This window comes from Eremothecium sinecaudum, chromosome VIII (genome assembly GCF_001548555.1).
Source record: "Eremothecium sinecaudum strain ATCC 58844 chromosome VIII, complete sequence".
NCBI lineage: Eukaryota > Fungi > Ascomycota > Saccharomycetes > Saccharomycetales > Saccharomycetaceae > Eremothecium > Eremothecium sinecaudum.
This window is the reverse complement of record NC_030899.1, coordinates 80,820-100,584: the sequence shown is the minus strand read 5'-3', so window position 1 is coordinate 100,584 and position 19,765 is coordinate 80,820. Positions and strand designations below refer to the sequence as shown.

General features: G+C 40.8%; 13 protein-coding genes and 2 non-coding genes across 15 annotated transcripts; 9 read left to right on the top strand and 6 right to left on the bottom strand.

The window, feature by feature from the left end:
• Positions 1 to 433: 433 nt before the first annotated feature.
• RRP17 (rRNA-processing protein RRP17) lies at positions 434 to 1,060 on the top strand (the record flags this gene model as incomplete). The annotated part of the gene is made up of 1 exon (XM_018134228.1): positions 434 to 1,060. One exon carries the CDS (start codon positions 434 to 436, stop codon positions 1,058 to 1,060), a length of 627 nt encoding a protein of 208 aa, XP_017989500.1.
• A 98-nt stretch (positions 1,061 to 1,158) lies between these two features.
• On the bottom strand, positions 1,159 to 2,295 carry ERD1 (Erd1p; the record flags this gene model as incomplete). Its single annotated transcript, XM_018134229.1, has 1 exon — positions 1,159 to 2,295. One exon carries the CDS (start codon positions 2,293 to 2,295, stop codon positions 1,159 to 1,161), a length of 1,137 nt encoding a protein of 378 aa, XP_017989499.1.
• A 224-nt stretch (positions 2,296 to 2,519) lies between these two features.
• Positions 2,520 to 2,546, bottom strand: AW171_hschr84550. The gene has a single exon (XR_001930132.1). It is a non-coding gene; the product is annotated as an HHLSNR53 (small nuclear RNA).
• A 98-nt stretch (positions 2,547 to 2,644) lies between these two features.
• Positions 2,645 to 2,724, bottom strand: AW171_hschr84549. The gene has a single exon (XR_001930134.1). It is a non-coding gene; the product is annotated as an HHLSNR67 (small nuclear RNA).
• Positions 2,725 to 3,395: 671 nt separating this feature from the next.
• Positions 3,396 to 4,550, top strand: RML2 (mitochondrial 54S ribosomal protein uL2m; the record flags this gene model as incomplete). The annotated part of the gene is made up of 1 exon (XM_018134230.1): positions 3,396 to 4,550. The coding sequence occupies one exon, from the start codon at positions 3,396 to 3,398 to the stop codon at positions 4,548 to 4,550; it is 1,155 nt and encodes a 384-aa protein (XP_017989498.1).
• A 758-nt stretch (positions 4,551 to 5,308) lies between these two features.
• Positions 5,309 to 6,052, bottom strand: VMA8 (H(+)-transporting V1 sector ATPase subunit D; the record flags this gene model as incomplete). The annotated part of the gene is made up of 1 exon (XM_018134231.1): positions 5,309 to 6,052. One exon carries the CDS (start codon positions 6,050 to 6,052, stop codon positions 5,309 to 5,311), a length of 744 nt encoding a protein of 247 aa, XP_017989497.1.
• A 273-nt stretch (positions 6,053 to 6,325) lies between these two features.
• Positions 6,326 to 8,728, top strand: SYF1 (mRNA splicing protein SYF1; the record flags this gene model as incomplete). Its single annotated transcript, XM_018134232.1, has 1 exon — positions 6,326 to 8,728. One exon carries the CDS (start codon positions 6,326 to 6,328, stop codon positions 8,726 to 8,728), a length of 2,403 nt encoding a protein of 800 aa, XP_017989496.1.
• A 65-nt stretch (positions 8,729 to 8,793) lies between these two features.
• AFG1 (Afg1p) lies at positions 8,794 to 10,302 on the bottom strand (the record flags this gene model as incomplete). Its single annotated transcript, XM_018134233.1, has 1 exon — positions 8,794 to 10,302. The coding sequence occupies one exon, from the start codon at positions 10,300 to 10,302 to the stop codon at positions 8,794 to 8,796; it is 1,509 nt and encodes a 502-aa protein (XP_017989495.1).
• A 444-nt stretch (positions 10,303 to 10,746) lies between these two features.
• On the top strand, positions 10,747 to 11,197 carry RPS21B (40S ribosomal protein eS21; the record flags this gene model as incomplete). Its single annotated transcript, XM_018134234.1, has 2 exons — positions 10,747 to 10,770; positions 10,958 to 11,197. 2 exons carry the CDS (start codon positions 10,747 to 10,749, stop codon positions 11,195 to 11,197), a joined length of 264 nt encoding a protein of 87 aa, XP_017989494.1.
• A 243-nt stretch (positions 11,198 to 11,440) lies between these two features.
• Positions 11,441 to 12,763, top strand: AW171_hschr84543 (HHL273Cp; the record flags this gene model as incomplete). The annotated part of the gene is made up of 1 exon (XM_018134235.1): positions 11,441 to 12,763. The coding sequence occupies one exon, from the start codon at positions 11,441 to 11,443 to the stop codon at positions 12,761 to 12,763; it is 1,323 nt and encodes a 440-aa protein (XP_017989493.1).
• A 195-nt stretch (positions 12,764 to 12,958) lies between these two features.
• On the top strand, positions 12,959 to 14,149 carry AW171_hschr84542 (HHL274Cp; the record flags this gene model as incomplete). Its single annotated transcript, XM_018134236.1, has 1 exon — positions 12,959 to 14,149. One exon carries the CDS (start codon positions 12,959 to 12,961, stop codon positions 14,147 to 14,149), a length of 1,191 nt encoding a protein of 396 aa, XP_017989492.1.
• A 257-nt stretch (positions 14,150 to 14,406) lies between these two features.
• Positions 14,407 to 15,216, top strand: UTP30 (Utp30p; the record flags this gene model as incomplete). Its single annotated transcript, XM_018134237.1, has 1 exon — positions 14,407 to 15,216. The coding sequence occupies one exon, from the start codon at positions 14,407 to 14,409 to the stop codon at positions 15,214 to 15,216; it is 810 nt and encodes a 269-aa protein (XP_017989491.1).
• A 94-nt stretch (positions 15,217 to 15,310) lies between these two features.
• Positions 15,311 to 16,570, top strand: YUR1 (mannosyltransferase YUR1; the record flags this gene model as incomplete). Its single annotated transcript, XM_018134238.1, has 1 exon — positions 15,311 to 16,570. The coding sequence occupies one exon, from the start codon at positions 15,311 to 15,313 to the stop codon at positions 16,568 to 16,570; it is 1,260 nt and encodes a 419-aa protein (XP_017989490.1).
• A 47-nt stretch (positions 16,571 to 16,617) lies between these two features.
• On the bottom strand, positions 16,618 to 17,208 carry RPB4 (DNA-directed RNA polymerase II subunit RPB4; the record flags this gene model as incomplete). Its single annotated transcript, XM_018134239.1, has 1 exon — positions 16,618 to 17,208. One exon carries the CDS (start codon positions 17,206 to 17,208, stop codon positions 16,618 to 16,620), a length of 591 nt encoding a protein of 196 aa, XP_017989489.1.
• A 258-nt stretch (positions 17,209 to 17,466) lies between these two features.
• Positions 17,467 to 19,659, top strand: YAK1 (serine/threonine protein kinase YAK1; the record flags this gene model as incomplete). The annotated part of the gene is made up of 1 exon (XM_018134240.1): positions 17,467 to 19,659. One exon carries the CDS (start codon positions 17,467 to 17,469, stop codon positions 19,657 to 19,659), a length of 2,193 nt encoding a protein of 730 aa, XP_017989488.1.
• Positions 19,660 to 19,765: the final 106 nt, after the last annotated feature.

Here is a 19,765-nt window from a genome sequence, read left to right as displayed (position 1 = left end):
GTACAATTCAAAGCGACCGCTAAACTCTATCTATTTTCGAATTCGATCGATTTCCAGGGGCTAATAGATAAATAACAACATACATTAAGAGCTCTACTTAAATTTTTTGGTGTACTAGTACTGAAAATTACATTATACGAAAGGTTGGTAGGCAGGCTAGAGTTCTTACTGGGCCTGACTATCCTATTCGATATAAATCTGCCGGCGTTACGAAATATATAAGCTTGCGTGACTAGTTGTTTATTTTATGCTGACTCTCTTTGTTCATCTGGACAGTCTAGCATTATAATTAGTCTTTTTCTCTCATCTACTTGAAAATTTTCCAATGAGCCAGACAAGATTCCAACACAGAAACACAACCTCATCTTAAGTCAAGGTTATCATTAGGTGTTAATGGGGTTGAGATTAAAATAGGCATTTAGTTAAAATCAGAATGGTTAGAACTAACAGGGAAATTTTATCCGGTGGAAAACAGTATAAACAAAAGGTCTCTAAACAGCATGGTACAACTGAGGTGAACTTCGATAAAGACTCACGTTTGGAGTTCTTAAATGGGTTCCATAAGCGGAAGGTAGCGAGGAAGAAGAAGGCACAAGAGTTTGCTAAAGAGCAGGAGAGGTTGATGAGGCTTGAGGAGAGAAAGAAGATCAGAGAAAGCAGAAAAGCTGAGATGGCGGAACAACTAAAGAAGCTGAAAGAGTCTATGCTAGCTGTTGGGGATCTCGAGGACGACAATAAGAATAATGAAAATGAGGATGATGAGACTCGAGATTCTGACGTTGAGTCCTGGCACGGGTTCTCAGACGAAGAGGACGATGGAGAAACATCGATAAAGCCAATATTGAAGAAGCACCGGGAAGTATACGAGAATGATGCCACGGTTTACATTGAGCCTATGGAGCCAAACGATAACTTTACGTTCTTGAAGCATTATAACGTTAGTTTGGAAAAGTCTGAGAAGGTACTTGAAGAGAGCATTAATAGAGCCAAGAAATACGCGAAATTCCTAGGAATGGAAGAGAAGTATTCTAAGCCAAAGAAGAGAAGATCAAGGCGCTGAGAAGAGGGAATTGAGAATAAGAGAAGATAAATGCATCATGCTTTAGGGATGCTGTGCCAATAGTACATAGAACAAAAAAGATACTTACCATTATAACTTTATTCCCTTACTGAACCAGAAATGTATTCAGCTTCGATCTTAAAAAAGGTCCAAATCCACCTGCGGAGAAGCTCTGCAACGTAGATCGAGAGCTGGCGATATTCTCCTTTAAATACAGGGGTGTTTAACATTAGAGTCCAGAGCCAGGTGAATCTGATGAAGAAGTCAATTATGATTGCCGCGTAGTAGGTTCTGTTGTGGAAGAGCTTTTTGCTCCGCAGGATATCATCTGCTTCCAAGCTGCGAGGGTTGAAATCCATCAGTCCTAATTTCCAGTCAACTGTCACGTCCCACCAGAAACTGTAACAACTGTTGATGAGCATGAACCAATACATGCTCTTGTCGGGAAGATAGCTGGGGTAAACCCTGGAGATAGCAACGCAGACGTCTATCGGGAAGTGCGATAAGTACTTGATGGCATTAAAGAGGTTTATTCTGGATGGATGTGACTGCTGCTTTTCACGGTGATGTTCGCGCATAGACTGCACAAACCTAATGAAGAACGGCATTGCTCCTATAATGAGATCAATATGTAGCACCATACTCGCATGGTTTACCGCGGTCTTCATGCTGCTGTCGATTGGGTCCTGAATAAAATGCAGTGTATAAAGACAAAAATCCATCATCGGTTTGCTGTATGAGGTCATTGTATCTGAAAGCAAAATGTAGTTGATGCGTAGCGGGCCAGGCTCTATATCTCCCTTAAATAATGACCGTCCTAAACAGCGGCGAAGTAGCCTAGAACTGTGTGTAATTATTATTATTATCAGGGCAACTTCAAGTAGTGGGGAAACATTGACCAGAAACGTCAACCATCTTGGCAGCGATGTATCGCTGCTTCTGACCTTGTACAGGAAGAATGATACAACGATGTGCCACGGTAAGATGATTTTTGTAACTCTTCGAACGCAGGCCCTAGTAGCCTGATACATCTGAAGCCCTGTCGGATGAGGTTTAATATCATATGGGTGGTTAAACAAAACGACATGCGATAGGTTCATAATGCGCGACAGAATTAGAAGCTCATATTGCCATAACCAAAGACCTAACAGCAGCAATAGCACGAAATGCTGCGGGATTGATATGATGGCAAGGCTTAAGCCAGTCAGGAGTCTGATTGGCTCTTCTGAAGACATATAAGGCTACCTAAACTGGTGGTTATATGCGTTTATGTTTTGTATTAGTTCAAATAACTTTTACTATTTTTCAGTCAACCGTGGCCTCGCAATTCTCTAACGTAAACGTTAAATATGCTTAAGTTACAAAAACGCAAGAATGCTCTGCTTCAATCAGTACTGTTTATTCATATTTATAATCTTGCGTTGGCACGGAATACCCGTTTACAAGTACTCAACATGTCAACAATTCATGATTAGCATGGAATTCTATGAAGTTTGGTCATCCTATTAAAGCAAAACAAGATTTTATTACAAATGTAGTTTTGAACGTTACTAATAAAAGCATTACAATGGAATATTTTAAAGATCAGAATTTTCAGTGTGTTTGGCTATTGAAGTCGAATCGGTCATGCTTACGAAGTCCGTTTGGGGCGACAGCAGTCATCATTTCAAAATATCTTCCATATGAGTAAAGCTTATTTGTAACATCCAGGCAAATACCTATTCACCTAAAACGACAAGTTACGAGCATTTAAAGCTCTTCTTATTCTGGTATGCGAATAACAATGTTGTTCTTACATTGGAAGATTTTTTTCCAAAGAGGTTAAATCAGCTCTCCTTTTATAGTTTTCGGAATTTGCGTACAATGTTGAAAATTGTGAAGTCGTTATAGGGCATAAAGATGAACACTTAGAGGACCTTAACTACTAATAGAAACAGCCTGAAATAGAGAATGGAGACACTGGAAGCCTAGACTTGTTATATAATTTAAAATAGATTGTCAGATACTGTAATTGCCCGTTTCGCCAGACAAAAAGATCGATTTCGGTGCTTGGTAATCTTGAATACTAAGTAGCATGAAGTGCCTTCACGAACTAACATAAGCAAGCAACAGCAGCAGGGGCTAGTGGCTAGACATAAGCTCACTCCTGTGCGTTGTGTTAGCGTTTAGGAATCGTCGATGAGATGCACATTCGTATTCAGTGAGCTGGAAAATTTTTAGGATCTTGGCTACAATTGGCTGGAAGAAAGCTTTAGATTGCGCTGAGAAAAGTGTCAAAGAGCTAGGAATAACCAACGGTGAGGCTACTCAGATATTATTCAAGGCTTTCGGAAGGATGCTAATGGCTAATTACATGAGATGCAGCCTTACTCTTCGGAGTATAGGTTTAAGATCTCAGTTTAGGCTGTTTTCATCTTCAATATCGTCAAGAAAGGAAGTAGCTGAGAATCAGAATGTGCAAAGTATTAATGCAGTTACAGCTCGTATGCTGAAGATTGTTCCTGACACGTCTGATATGGTTACTCTGGAAAAGCAAGATGAACTGATCAGAAGAAAACGTAAGCTTGCGAAGGATTTAACGAAGATGAAGAAGATGAAACCAGTTTCCCCTGGTCTTAGATGGTACCGTGCACCAATTTATCCATATCTACACAAGGGCAAGCCAGTTCGTAAATTGACTGTTGCAAAGAGAGGTACTGGTGGTAGAAATAATACAGGTAAGATTACTGTTAGGCATAGAGGTGGTGGTCACAAGAGAAGAATTCGTCTAGTTGATTTCTACCGTAAAGATGTAGGCCCGCATACTGTTCAAAGAATTGAATATGATCCTGGTAGAACGGCCCATATTGCATTGCTGAAAAATAACAGTACCGAAAAGCTCAGTTATATTTTAGCGTGTGAAGGTTTAAGGGAAGGTGACGTTGTGGAGTCGTTTAGAAACGGTATATCTAAGGAACTCATGGAAGAAATGGGTGGAAAAATCGACTCTGCTATGCTTTCTGTTCGAACCTCCCAAAAAGGTAACTGTTTGCCAATTTCCATGATTCCTATCGGTTCTATTATTCACAACATCGGAGTAGTTCCAAATGGTCCCGGAAAGTTCTGTCGTTCTGCAGGTGCATATGGCCGCTTGTTGTCCAAGATTCCTGAAAAGAAGAGGGCTATTGTGCGTCTGCAGAGTGGTGAAGAAAGATATGTGTCGTTGGAAGCATGCGCAACTCTCGGAATTGTATCAAATATTGACCACCAGAATTCATCGCTAGGTAAAGCGGGTAGATCTAGATGGAGAGGCATTAGGCCATCAGTTAGAGGTGTTGCAATGAACAAATGTGACCATCCTCATGGTGGTGGTAGAGGTAAGTCTAAATCCAACAAGCTTTCTATGTCCCCATGGGGTCAATTGGCTAAGGGTTACAAGACTAGAAGAGGAAAGAACCAGAATAGAATGAAGGTAAGAGACAGACCAAGAGGTAAACGGAAATCGAAATGATTGAATCTAAGAATTCTTAACTTTAAGAATAGCTTGGGTTTTCTTTACCATACTAAACTTGTACATATATTATAGTAATAAAATTTGGTTTCTTGAATTAAAAAGATTCTCAATGCTGCTTCTAATAATGCCTTTAATTTTTTAGTGAATCATTTCGTAAGCTTATTCAACGTTTCGTTGGGTTGATTTAGTAACTAATTCGTTAACCAAACAGTTCAAAGTCATGGATTTACTATAGGGTGGCGGAAGCTCATTCAATCTCCGAAAGATTGTCTTCGGTCTTTGTTGGTACCGAAGATTAGTCTGCAGCTGCTGAGGGGTAAACCTTGATTCCATCATTATCTACTTCAAAATTGAAAACATCTGGGCCCTCCATTTCAGACACTTTCTTCAGGAACAAAATTCATGGAGCTCAAATCTTGGGCTTCAGGAAGCTGAAATATGCCTTGTCTATGTAGTGGGATGGATGCTGCTGCGACTATACCCAAAATGATTAGTAACTTCATGATATCTGTTTCGACAGTCATTTAACGATTTTCAACGATAGAAATCTCATCAGTATTACTATGATGTTGCATATTAGACATTTATATTTATATTAGTTTAAGTCATATGCGACTCATGGTTTGATCGCGTTAATCGCGTCAAGAACACAACAATAAATGACTTGTAATGATCACGAAGACTAGTTGCATTAAACAAAGAGGATATGAGAATGACTTTAACTTCGGAGTAGTTCATTCCGAGATATGTTGATATCAAAAAATCACATCGTCTTCCTCAGCTGTCACTAAGTCCTGGCTACTAGATATGGTGCTGGCATCTGTATCAAATTGCTCGTTTACTGTGGTGGGTTCAGCAGCTTTTTTCTGCTTCATCTCCTGGAACTTCTTCAAACGATAAAACTCCTCCCTATCTAATTCATCAAGTTCCGAGTTGATGTACGCGATTGTGTTCTCGGTCCTAGGAATGATAACATGTTCGATTGCGTTCACTCTGCGATTCGTTACCTTAATGACTTCATCTAAAATAATAAATGCCGTTTGAAGAGACGCTAGTTGAACAAGCGACTCGACAACTTTAGTATAGACATTTTTTGCACGGTTAACCTGCTGTCCACCTCTACCCAACCCGGTTAATTTGAAGTCATTGATTCCAGAATCAATAGACGACTCGAATTGAGGTAAATAGACACCACTGACGTTTTCCTGGCGAGCACCCACCTTAAATCTAGCATTAGATACACTTTCCTGTACCTGATAAGCAATGTTTTCCCCTATAGCGTAAGTAACTTCGGCCAATGAGAAAGATGCCGTTTGCATTACAGTTCCCATTCTATGTTTAGATTCATTAATTCTATTTGTAATATCCCTAAATCTTTTAGTAAGAGCTTCTGACTTTCTTTTCAATAAAGAATGACCTTGGTTGGCACCTTTCAACTTAGATTTCATCAACCCTAGGGTCATACGTGTGGGAAACACCTGTTCTCTGTTTGTAGACATTATATTTTTAATATGGAACTTAACCGACCACCACTATAAAACAATTGGTAAACCAGACCACTTATAATACTGAATGAAGCACTATTGGGTGGATGTAAATGGTAGGAGCCAGTATAATATAAATGAACGTGAATGTTGTCCCTTTAGTTACGTTCTCAGGAAAAGCTGGAAACTTATGTCTTCGTAAGTCATGACTTGTAAAGTTTACCATCTCATCACTCTAAGCTATACTAAAACGTACGAAAGTAGGCATTTTAAGGGTCATATGAGATTATGGATACTTATGTTAAAGATCAGGACCTGGCGTGTGAGTATTCCGTTCTTCAAGAGCCTAATAACGCTGTAAATTGGTCGAAATACATAGCTTCTAAGCGTGATAACCCAATTGCACTATCATGGATATACGAAAGGTGTTTGACTGAAATACCAGATAACTGGGATATATGGAACGAATACTTAAAGCTGAGAATATCTTATTTGAATTCTGCAAATGCCGTTGCATATCATGAAGAATATGAGAAAGTTAACGGTTTGTTCAGGAAATGCTTGGTTCATTGCAACAAAGTACCCCAAGTCTGGACAGCCTTCTTGGAATTTTGCATCCTGCAGGGGGACTTAAAGCTTTTAAGAGAGGTTTTACATGACGCATTGCGTACACTTTCTTTAGAGTTCCATTCTGTTGTATGGGAACCTGTTATAGACTATATTGACAAGACGGTGTTGCCCGAAGAATTCAGTCAGCCAGATGAAGGTAATGAGCTGTCGGAGCTTTTAAGAAGAGGATTGTTCGGATTAGAAGACCTTAAGGATGATAACAAGGACATATGGTCTTCTTATATGATTTCACGATACGCCCAGATTTCCGATGATATAGATCGGTTACTGCCCATACTTAAAAGAACCAACGACCAACGAGTAATATCGGAAGTATACGATAAACGTGTATTTTTAAAAGGTTTTGAGAAAAATGCAATAAATTTGCATGATAAATACCTGACTTATATTACCTCATTGGACTATACTGGGCAAACGACGAAGCTTATTGCGGTTATTGAACGTTGTTCTGCACTGTTTCCGGAGCAAGCATCTCAATTGGATGTCGCATTATCAAAACACTATGTTAGAATAGGAGAACTAGAGAAAGCTACAAAGTTTCTGGCTGATAAGCTTTGCGCTACTGTAACGAGCAAGGACTTTTCTGTAATATATGATTTTTTGGTGTTACTAGAAGAGAACGTACTGGAAGTAATTTTAGAGCACCTCAAGGAAAACCCAGACGAAGAGGAGAAGTGGGCGGAAAAACTTAATGACCATAGCACATCTTTGGAGGATTTAATTAGCAGACACCCGATTTTATTGAATGATTTACACTTGCGACAAACACCTAATGAAATTCAGCATTGGATGGACCGGGTGAGCCTCTTTCCAAACCTTGCGGACAAGGCAGGAGTGTATGCTGATGCCATTAGAACCCTTGATCCCAGTAAGCAGCGGGTTCCGGGTGAGCTGGGCAAACTGTGGGCTAATTATGCCCATCTATATGCGGACAATAATGATTACACTACTGCCAAAGAGATATTTGATAAAGCATTGAATGTAGGGTTTAGGTTCCTATCCGATGTTGAAGTTATATGGAGTAAGTGGATAAGTTTAGAAATCATTAAAGTCGGTCTTAACAGCGCAATTAGAACCTTAAAACAAGTACTAGATATTCCTCCCAACGCGGCAATGCTTGAGGAAGATTATGAATCTAAGAAAAACATACCCGCCCAGACTATTGTGTTTAAGTCGTTTCAGTTATGGTCCTTATTACTTGATCTTTTGAAAGACGTTAAGGACCATTACAAGAACTATTTTGAAGATATCCAGGAAGCATACGAAAATATGTTTAAACTAAAGATTGCAACACCTGCTATATTAATTGATTATGCACATACTTTAAAAGAATATGGAAAAGTTCGTGAATCGTTTTCGGTTTATGAAAGAGCTATAGAGACCTTCCCTTCAGAGGCCGCATTTGAGATTTGGAATATATACCTTGCAGAAGCAATGGAAAGCTCCTTGTCTAAAGAAGAAATTCGAGACTTATTTGAGAGAGCACTGAAACTAGCCGACGATGGGTTGGATTGCAAAGCATTTTTTCTCCTTTACAGTAAATTTGAAAAGAACAATGGCATGGCGAAGCGATCTGTGGATATTTTGCATCTTGGTTGCCAAAAAACGAAACAGTTAGAAAGTAAATGCTCACTTTGGAAGATTTGTTTAATAACATGTCGAGAAAACCTTGGGGACATAAATTCCAGGTATTTGTATGAGGAATGCATCCAGGCGCTTCCTAATTCGAAGTGCACCAACTTCGTCCTAGATTTTGCTAAAATGGAAGAATCGCTGGAAGAATACGCCCGTGTGCGAAGCATTCTTACTTTTGGCGCTAAACTTTTACACCCCACGAACAACGTGGCATTGTGGGAATATTGGGAAGAATTTGAGTTAAATAATGGCAATAAAGAGACCTACAAAGACATGTTAAAGTTGAAGAGAGAGCTAAATGAGACCTTCCGAATAGATACCGAGAAAGTTTCGAAACAAGATGGAGGCATAGCCTTTGAAGCATCGAATGTTATTGGAGGTGCTTCAAGCAATGAAAATAAGACCAATCCAGATCAAATATTGTAAAATAATTGTAAAAGAACATTATCTGTATAACAATATGTGAATTAAACAATTCACAAAAGTACAAATTATTTCTTGATCCATTCAGTTGTGCTCATTTGTGACAATCTGCTCAACGCCCTTGCAAAAGCAAATCTTTCTTCGTCCAAAGAAAACATAGCAGATTTCTTTGCGATTTCTTTTGAAAAGCCATGTTCTGATACTAACGACTTAACTTTGTCATCAATTGTGTCATTCTCAATGACCTTATTTGGTTCTTTGTTTTTCAGCTGGTAATCGTTTAATATATCTTCCGGTTCCACAAATAATGAGGTGAAATCTGCAGCTGCAGTTGATGCTAGTTTTCCGTTATTATTATACAGAGCATCAAGAAAAGTAATAAATCTTCTCACTTCGTCACGCACATAGATGGTTAGATATGGAATATCTGTCACAATAAAAGCCTTGTATGAATTAGCTAACGTTAAGTAGTCCCCGGCCGCCAGAGGTGTACCACACAATTCTTTAAACGTAAACTGAGCAACGTGTCCAGGAACACTTTTTGGAACTACAAGCTCCCTGCCCCAGATGTTAAAGACACAATTGTGAATTGTCTTCCGAGGTTCTGGCTTTGCTGTGGGATTATCAGATTCTAGTTGAGCAAAATAATTGTACCATTGTGTAACATGTTCTTCTCGTTTGTTCTTAAATTCCTCAGAGCGGTACAGCTGACCTGGCTCTGGGTAACAATAAACTTGGCTCTTAGGTCTAGGAATTTTACGGTAATCAGTAGGAGAATTTAAGAATACAACTTCAGTTCTTTCCTTTAGAAGCTTGATGCAGGGAATAAATGAGTCTCTTTGAACGCCATTTAAATATAGGTCATCTGGCTGTCTGTTACTGGTGGCAAATAAAACAACACCAAATTCGTTGGACAGCAAATATGCAAGTAGTCTCCGTAACAGCATTGCATCAGCAACATCTGTCACTTGAAACTCATCAAAACACAGCACTCTCCACTGCATTGCAATTTCGGCAGCTAACAATGGGATCGCGTCGATCTGCTTGCCCTTCGCTTCACCTAGGGCATCCAAGTTCTGCTCTTTGACTATTTCATGCCGACGTTTATGAACGTATTGCATAAATTGATGCAGGTGAATTCTTTTCTTCGAGAGGTGAGAGGGAACAGTGCTATAGAACAGATCCATCAGCATTGTTTTACCGCACCCCACATCACCGTACAAGTATATCCCCTTCGCTACTGCGTCATATGCAAGCGGCTTCGACCGCCGGAACAACTTCCTTAGTATGCTACCCCGCCACCCCACTTGATCCAGTGGATTTTGTCGCCTAACCTCAGGCGGGTTGTATTTACGCAATGATTCATGTAGGTAAGACAACGAATTAATCACTCTTCGCTGATAGGGGTCATCTCTTAAATCACCAATCTGCACCAGTCTTTGATACTCTTTTATAGGAGTGATGACAGCCTTCGATTTGAAGCGCACCGTTTGTAGCTGGTATGGGGTACTAATTACAAGCAGATTATTGAGTGGTAATCGCTTGAAGACCTTATTAATATGTCCAACTCGGTTCATAATTTCACGAAAAATAGGCCAGGAGCCACGCTAAATATATAATAGCTCTCTACAACCCGTCAGAGCTACCGAACACTTTTAATTGATTATTAGAGCTAAAATATAAATACTCGAGTGGTGACAGAGGATGACAAACAGTGTATATAGATAGCAGTTCGAGCTTATTCCATACTATGACTGCGCCCCATACATTCTTGGCGTTTGACATCCGTACATTTCTGCCCCATCCATCTGTACATCCGCTTCTGTTTTTAAAATCTGGAGGTCCGGAAAGCCTACCACGCACGAGCGGATGGTCGTACATAATGCTTCAACATAGTGATCCAGACCTAGCAAGGTGGAATTCGCACCTCCAGCATAGTAAACGTTTTCTAGCCGTATCGACTTGTTACCAGCATCGGTTTGGGAAGAGACACCTTTCATAAAATATCAAGATAGAGCAAGATGGAAAACGACAAGGGTCAACTAGTATGTTAATGGTGTTTATCTGGCGTTGCCACTGGTGCATATGTGTTTTTGAAGATGATATGATGTAGTGGTATATTGATTAATGGTCAAAGATTTGAGGCTTGAAATTTTAAAAACTTTACAATGATACATGAGTGCCAATGTTATACCCAAATGGTTTAAGGATCCATACTAACATCTGTTTTAGGTGGAACTATACGTTCCAAGAAAGTGTTCTGCTACCAACAGAATTATCAAGGCCAAGGACCATGCTTCCGTCCAAATCAACATCGCCAAGGTTGATGAAGATGGTCGCGCTATTCCAGGTGAATACATCACTTACGCTTTGTCCGGTTACGTCAGAGCTAGAGGTGAGGCTGATGACTCCTTGAATAGACTAGCTCAAAACGACGGTTTGTTGTCTAACGTCTGGAGCTACTCCCGTTAGAACAGGTAGGCATTTATAGCTTCTGTTTAATATATTATTAGTATACTAGTCGTTTTACAAACGTATTTGCTCTTTTATGCTTGTGAATGTGGGGAGTAACTATTTCCTTACATAGTGATAACGGCGCGCGGCCGTGTTTCATGTCACGAACATTAAGTAGGGGGGGGTCACTCTGGTTAACAGCGCCAGAAACAACAACTTTACGGTTCTGGATATACATTTAGAGATCAATTTAAGCAAGATATGGTGGTGGGTGTAGCTACGCTATTATATTCCATCGATTACGTGCCCGGTGCCTTCACTTTAGCGTATCGGGTAAGGGAACTTATGATCGGACGTACCGACGAGTACAAATTAGTACTATTGGCAACAGCGGAGTTACTGCAAACGGTTTCGGAAGGAGCCAGAGAAGTCCTTGAGAAGCTGTACGACGATATCGTGGTAATTGACGGCAAAGAGATGCAAAATAGGGATGTGCATGCAAGAAACCGCGTAAATTTGGCATTATTGGGCAGACCGGAGTTAGCTAATACCTTTCACAAGCTGCAATTGTGGAAACTTAGCCAATATGAGAAAGTCTATTATCTTGACAGTGACGTTTTTCCACTAAATTCAGCCTTCTATGATGCGGTCGATCATGTTCAAGATCAAAAGGCCCACGAGCTAGTGGCTGCTCCTGATTGTGGTTGGCCAGATATGTTTAACAGTGGCGTAATGATCCTGGTCCCCAGCCTTAAAAAATACGAAGAGCTCCTCGGGTGCGTTGAAAAGTGGGTTTCCATCGACGGTGCGGATCAGGGCCTTCTTAACCAGGCCTTCAACCAGGTCTGTCACCGCAACGCTGGCTGCGCGAACGAGTGGATCAGGCTACCGTTTGTATATAATGTGCCGGTTTCTACGACCGGCTATCAGTACAAGCCGGCTATCAATTTCTTTCGCAATGCTATCAATACGGTCCACTTCCTCGGACCAAAACCTTGGACCCAGGGGCCACAGTCCAGTACCTACCACGCTCAATGGTGGCGTGTCTACGATCGCTTACGCAGCACCTTTTTCTCTCCTCGCCCGTCCCCGCGCACTGAACAACAGCCGCAGACGGCAAGTCCGCCCCAAGAACAAGCCGCGCAAACGCAGATCCCTGAGCTCCAGGCCCCTCGCATTGCAACCCCTCCTCCGCAGGCTTCCACGCCTGCTTGGGATCCCAGCAGGTCTTCTCCGCCCCCTGATAGTAGTCCAGAAGCTAATAAGCTAGTCATCCGTGACGACTACGCCTGGAAACAGATCGCAATTCCGTCTCCACCTATCACTATTCCTCCGCCTCAGCGCCCTGTCAGTCCTGAATTAGCCCTTGAACCTACGTCAACACCCGTGCTGGCCACTCCCTTGCCCTCCGTTTCCATATCTCAAGATATCGGAGAACGACTCGACATCAGCAGCGACAGTGACACCTCGCAGGTCGAAAATTCTCCACCGCCAAAAGAAAAACCAGGGCCCGCTCCAAAGCCATTCCAATTCCCATGGGAGGCATACCAGCCGCCTCCTACTCGAGTTTTTCCTTCTAAGTAGCGTATCTAGTCCTTTAAAACAACGATTTTAAGGAGCTTATATAATCTCCACTTCGCTTCACTGTTCGTTATACGTGACTGAAAAATTTTCCGTTTTGCCCTTTTAAAAAAATCATCACTAGAACTGAAGTTGTAATCGTTTAATTACTAGCATTAACCTCTGCAAGTTTATAAGATAATATTATAGCATTGCAATATGTCTGACAGTATCACCAACCCAGAAAATTCTGAAATCCAAACCAACTATGACAAGATCATCCACAAGTTCGATGAATTAGAGTTGAAGAAAGATTTGTTGAGAGGTATTTACGGTTACGGTTTCGTTGACCCTTCTGCTATCCAACAACGTGCCATTTTGCCAATTATTGAAAACCACGATGTTTTGGCTCAAGCTCAATCCGGTACTGGTAAGACTGGTACCTTTTCTATTGCTGCTTTGCAAAGAATTGATGAAACCTTGAAGGCCCCACAGGCTTTAATCTTGGCTCCAACCAGAGAATTGGCTTTACAAATCCAAAAGGTTGTTATGGCTTTAGCTTTACACATGGACGTCAAGGTACACGCTTGTATCGGTGGTACTGACCCAAGAGAAGATGCTGAGGCTTTGAGAGCTGGTGCTCAAATTGTTGTCGGTACTCCAGGTCGTGTTTTTGATATGATTGAGAGAAGGAACTTCAAGACTGACCACGTCAAGATGTTTATTTTGGATGAAGCAGATGAGATGTTGTCATCCGGTTTCAAGGAACAAATCTACAAGATCTTCACTATGTTGCCTCCAACTACCCAAGTTGTCTTGCTTTCCGCCACTATGCCAAAGGAAGTTTTGGATGTCACTGACAAGTTCATGGACAAGCCAGTTAGAATCTTGGTCAAGAAGGATGCTTTGACTTTGGAAGGTATCCAACAATATTTCATTAACGTAGAGAAGGAAGACTACAAGTACGACTGTCTATCTGACTTGTATGACTCTATTTCCGTCACCCAAGCCGTTATCTTCTGTAACACCAGAAGAAAGGTCGAAGAACTAACCAAGAGATTGACGGACGACGATTTCACCGTCTCTGCCATCTACTCCGACTTACCACAAGCTCAAAGAGACACTATCATGAAGGAGTTCAGAACCGGTTCTTCCAGAATCTTGATCTCCACCGATTTGTTGGCCAGAGGTATCGATGTTCAACAAGTTTCCCTTGTTATCAACTACGACTTGCCAAACAACAAGGAAAACTACATTCACAGAATTGGTAGAGGTGGTCGTTTTGGTAGAAAGGGTGTTGCTATCAACTTAGTCACTGAAAGAGATGTTGGTGACATGAGAGAGTTGGAGAGATTTTACTCTACTCAAATTGAAGAATTGCCAGCCAACATTGCTGACTTATTTGATTAAGCATGAAAAACTTTGTTTTTCTATTAAGTTTAAGTAGATGTTCTTCTATTTTCATCCTTTGTAACATGGTATCCATCATATCTGTGTATTTCTCGCTTGATGTTATGCACAAATGCTTATAAATTCAATATGAGTGCTTTAATAGTTTTGTCGTAGAATTTTTTCTGCCTTTATAGAAACATATTAATTATTATAAAATGCGCTACGAACTCTGAGTACCTCATCGCGAACTGAATACAGCCTCATAGCGCAGAATAATGGCATTTCAGATTGATCAAGACGGCCTAGCTACGAAGGCTATCGAGTCACTGATAAACCAGTGCAAAAAGGACCCAAAAATCTCCAATAATGCTTATATTCAGCTCGTTATTAACACTAACAAGCCGATAGGAATTAAAAATGATTACGTTCCCCGTATTATTCCTCTGCAGCACACTAAAATGAATAAGCCTTCAGACTTGCGCATTTTACTGATTGTCAAGGACCCCAGCACAATGTATCGTGATGCACTTAAGGCAGACGAAAGTACGGCAGATATGTTTGCAGACATTATCAGTGTGAAAAACCTCCGTAAGAAATTTAAAGGTTCCAGGCTGACGCAGCTATTCAAGGATTTCGACATGGTGGTGGCAGATTATCGAGTCCACCACCTCCTACCGCACATCTTGGGCCCTACGTTTTACAAATCGAACAAGAAAGTGCCCTTTATAGTGCAGACATCACGTCAAGTGAAAGAGGGAAAGAAGAAAATGGTCGATGAGATCGACACCAAGTACGTAAGGGCCCAGATAAGGAGTATATGCCGGAATTCATGCTACCTTCCAAACTCTGATAAGTGCTTGAATGTGCGGGTTGGGCGCCTTGGCGTTCACAGTATTGAAGACATCTTACATAACATAAGCGATGTCGTGGATTTTCTATGCGACAAGAACAAGAAACCTCAAGGAGGATGTGTACGTGGTGGAATAAGGTCATTGTTCTTGAAGACCAGTAATAGCACGAGTTTGCCCATCTACCAGGCGCCAGTTCCGAAAGAACCAGAGCCATTGGAGGAGGTAACCCTTTAATAGACTGTACAATTGCATATATATAAATATATTTTTCAAAATTGCTTATAACTCATTGGCAGCTACTACAACCTAAGCATCCATTTATTTGAGGATGGTGGTATCTACGAAGTCTAATAGTCGCTGGTTATTTGTGGTTATTTGCCTTCACGTTCTCATTGCTGCTTGCTTTGTGAAGTTTTATTACTTATCAGAAATTCAGCTAAAAGAGCGTGAATACTACCGAAGGTCCTTCGAAGTACAGCACAAATTCGATGGCCTCAGGAGAGATGGGTTGGATATTGGGATCCCAAAGATCAGCAGCAATTCATACATAGAGGTTTATCCAGTGTTAGATAGCAATTCTGACGATGAGGTCCCATATATGAAAGAAAATGCGACATTATTAATGTTATGTCGTAATTGGGAGCTCACTGGGGTGCTAAAATCTATGAGGTCTCTAGAAGACCGGTTCAATCACAAGTACAATTATGACTGGGTGTTTTTAAATGAGGTACCCTTTGATGAAGAGTTTATAGAGGCCACAACGACGATGGCTAGTGGTAAAACGCATTATGGACTTATCCCAACCAAGGACTGGTATATGCCTGAATGGATTGACGACACACGCTTTGAAGAAGCTCTTCATAACCTAACAGAAAACAATGTTATATATGGGGGTTCGCGGTCTTACAGAAATATGTGTCGGTTTAATTCTGGGTTCTTCTTCAGGCAGTCCATCTTGGATAACTATGACTACTACTTTAGGGTTGAGCCTAATGTGCAGTACCTGTGTGATTTTGCTTATGATCCATTCAGATACATGAGAACAAGGAGAAAGAAGTATGGATTCGTCATTACACTTTATGAGTATGAGGAGACGATTCCGACGTTGTGGGATACAGTTCAGGAATTTATACAGAAGAACCCGGACTTGATAGATTATACAAAGAATGCATACCAGTTTATCGCAAATGGAGAGGAATCACATGATAGATCTAAAGATACCTATAGTTTGTGCCACTTCTGGTCCAATTTTGAGATTGCCGACCTGAACTTCTTCAGAAGCGAGGCGTACACACGTTACTTTGACTACTTAGATAAAAAAGGCGGCTTCTATTATGAGAGGTGGGGCGATGCGCCAGTACATTCAATTGCAGCTGCCCTCCTCTTGGAGGCTAATGAAATCCATCACTTTGAGGACATTGGATACTTCCATAACCCATACGGGACCGGTCCGGCCCCACATGTAAGCGCTTTGCTACAGCGGTGTATATTTGATTGGGGTGAGGAGGAAATGAGGGCAGACCTATCCCCCGGTAGCTGTCTGCAGCGATGGTGGCTCACGGGTGCCGGAAAATCATTCATGGTATAGACTACTTCTTAACGCATTCTGTATATTTAACAGGAACAATTACACAACTAGTATAACGTTTCTAAGTTGGATAACTCTTTTAATATTCTCTCTAAGTCTTCATCTGAAATCTTGTTGTTCAAACTGGGTATCAAAGTCTTAGCCTCGTCGGCATCTTCACATGCTAACGAGCCTAACTGCGCAATCTCGAACGGATGCAGCCCAGTCGACTGCAGTAGTTGAGTCACCGCCGTCACTGTCTCCTGGTCTCTAAACCTCGAGAAATTCATGAGGTATGCCATCGTCTGCTTCAAAGCTTGATTCTGGCCCCCTGTAGTCCTTTCTAAAAGCTTGTCTATCGACTGTAACTCTTTTTCTTGGGTTTGATTATGAACGTCTTCATCCTGTTCGTCATCGACGTCAATCGCATCCTGACTATTCCACTGTTTAAACAACCTCCTGCGATGCTGCAAGGCTTCCTTTATAACAAGCCGGGCCTCACTAAGGTTCAATGCGATCAAATCTTCCTCTTGGCCTTGATGATTAATTTGTCTTAATTGGAACTCTTCGCCGAGCTGTAATGTAGCAGCATTTTCTTCTTCAATAACTTTCTTTAGACCGTGTCTTTTCGTAGATATGGTTGACGTAGAGATATTCATGATTAATACCAACGGGCGGCGTTACAGTGCTTTTTATCCTTTGTATAAGCCGCTGCTTGTAGACGTTAATAGAGCTTAGGCTTTAAAATTTTGCAAGGCGTAATAAATAAAAGAATTACAATATCATTTAAGAACCCCTTCAAATGAAAGAATTATCAAGAAATAACAAACAAATACGATAAATAAGGTGTGTTAACCGTCTCTAATAGCGAGGTATCTTTCTTGGGTTTCCTAATTGTTCTATAATAGTGTTAAATCATGAAAGAAGAGAGGAAAAGCATATGGAATCCAGCTTTTAACATGAGTAGTAACATGGTTACTCCTACTAACTCATATACAGATGCTAATGGCAATTTAAATAATAACAATAGCGGGAATAATCAGAGTAGTGGCGGTTCGGGTATATCCTTGCAGCAGTTGCCTCCTCTGCATCGGCAAGGCTTTAGGAATCCATGGTCTGAACCTCAATCGCCAAATACTACTTCTTCGAAACGACAATCTACGTTTCAGCAACTGCCTACTACTTTTGAAGAGTCATCATATGGATTTAGTCAATCGAATACACAGTTTGATGATGATGATCAGTATGGCCGGAGGAGATCGAGTCTCGTAGTACCGCCAACAAGGGCTGCAGGACCGGATCCATTTCTCTACGATCAAAATTTCCATCACCATGGACAGCTGGAGATGTTTGGGGCACATGGACAAGTACAGGGTCACATACATTCGGATTTTGGGCAGCAGTATGTTCCTCATGTTTCAGGTTATAATTCGGAGTTGCAGAGGAGGCAAAGTGTAGCTGTTGTGGGGAGCATACAGTCCCAGGGATATCTAGATCAGCAGCAACAGCAATCGCAGCAGGAAAAACAGCATCAACCCTCTACTTCACCTGGTCTCAATTCCGTTCAAGTGATACCGCCCCATCGTAAATTGAGCGCGTATCCTCTTACATCAAACACTTTTGGAGCCTCGACTTCCCAAATACAACAGCAATTGAGAAGTGGATCTACCTCTGGACAGGTAGGTCTTGTTGCTATACCGCAAATGCGGAAGGTAACTGGTAAACAAGACATGAATCCTATCATAAACGCGAAACCAAAGTTTAGGCGTGCATCGTTGCACAGTAAAACCATCTCGCCGTTGATTGCATTAACCAAGTCACTAATCATAACATACACTTTATGTTCGGATGAATTTTCATATCAGACATCGAAGAACCCAAAGAGACTGCTAACAAAACCAAGTGAAGGTAAATTAAATAATGGACATGATAATGTGAATGGGGACTATATATTGTACGTCAATGACGTTCTCGGTATGGAACAACAACGAAAGTATTTGGTATTAGATATACTTGGACAGGGAACTTTCGGACAGGTGGTAAAATGCCAAAACATGTTGACGAAGGAAATTGTTGCGGTTAAAGTTGTAAAATCCAAGCCGGAATATCTGAATCAGAGTATCATGGAAGCCAAGATTTTGGAGTTACTAAATAAGAGAATTGATCCCTTGAACAAGCATCATTTCTTAAGGTTACATGATTCATTTGTACATAAGAATCATCTCTGTCTCGTGTTTGAACTGTTGAGTAATAACCTCTATGAATTGCTAAAGCAGAATAAATTTCACGGTTTGTCTATGAACTTAATAAAGAGCTTCTGCAAACAGTTACTAGATTCTCTATGCGTCCTAAAGGATAGTAAATTCATCCACTGTGACTTAAAACCAGAAAATGTGTTGCTAGTGTCGCCCGATAGGCCAGAATTGAAGGTAATTGATTTTGGTTCTGCCTGTGAGGAAACGCGTACCATCTATACGTATATTCAATCACGTTTTTATCGAGCCCCTGAAATTCTCATGGGTATTCCATATTCAACCAGTATTGATATGTGGTCCTTTGGTTGTATTGTTGCGGAGTTGTTTTTAGGTATCCCTGTGTTCCCAGGATCTTCTGAGTTTAACCAGATAACGAGAATAGTGGATATGTTAGGTGTGCCTCCGCCATGGATGTGTGAAATGGGCAAGAATACTTATAACTTCTTTAAGAAAGTGGACCCTGCTTTGAAACAATGGCAGTTAAAAACCGTCAAAGAATACAACAAAGATTTCAATACCAGTGAGGAAACTGGTAAGCAATATTTTAAATGGAATAAACTTGATGAAATTATCCGAAATTATAGAATCTCTAAAAAGATCAGCGGAGTACCGCAGCTGGTGGAAAATGAAATGCAAGATAGGGAATGTTTAATCCAGTTTCTATACGGAGTATTAAATTTAAGTCCTTTAGAGCGCTGGACCCCTCAACAAGCATTGTTGCATCCATTTATTACTGGACAACCTTTTGACAAGGAATGGTATCCTCCCGGAGCTTTACCGAAGAAAATAATTAGGCATCCATCTCTACCGGAAGGAACGACAAAAGAATTGGACAAATTGCATATGAGAGAATAGAGTTTATGGTAATTTCGTATTCTATTGGATTTTTATTTTGGATTATATAAAGTCTACAAGCATTTAAGAGCACTAGTGTCAAATATGATACATAGTTTCAACATTT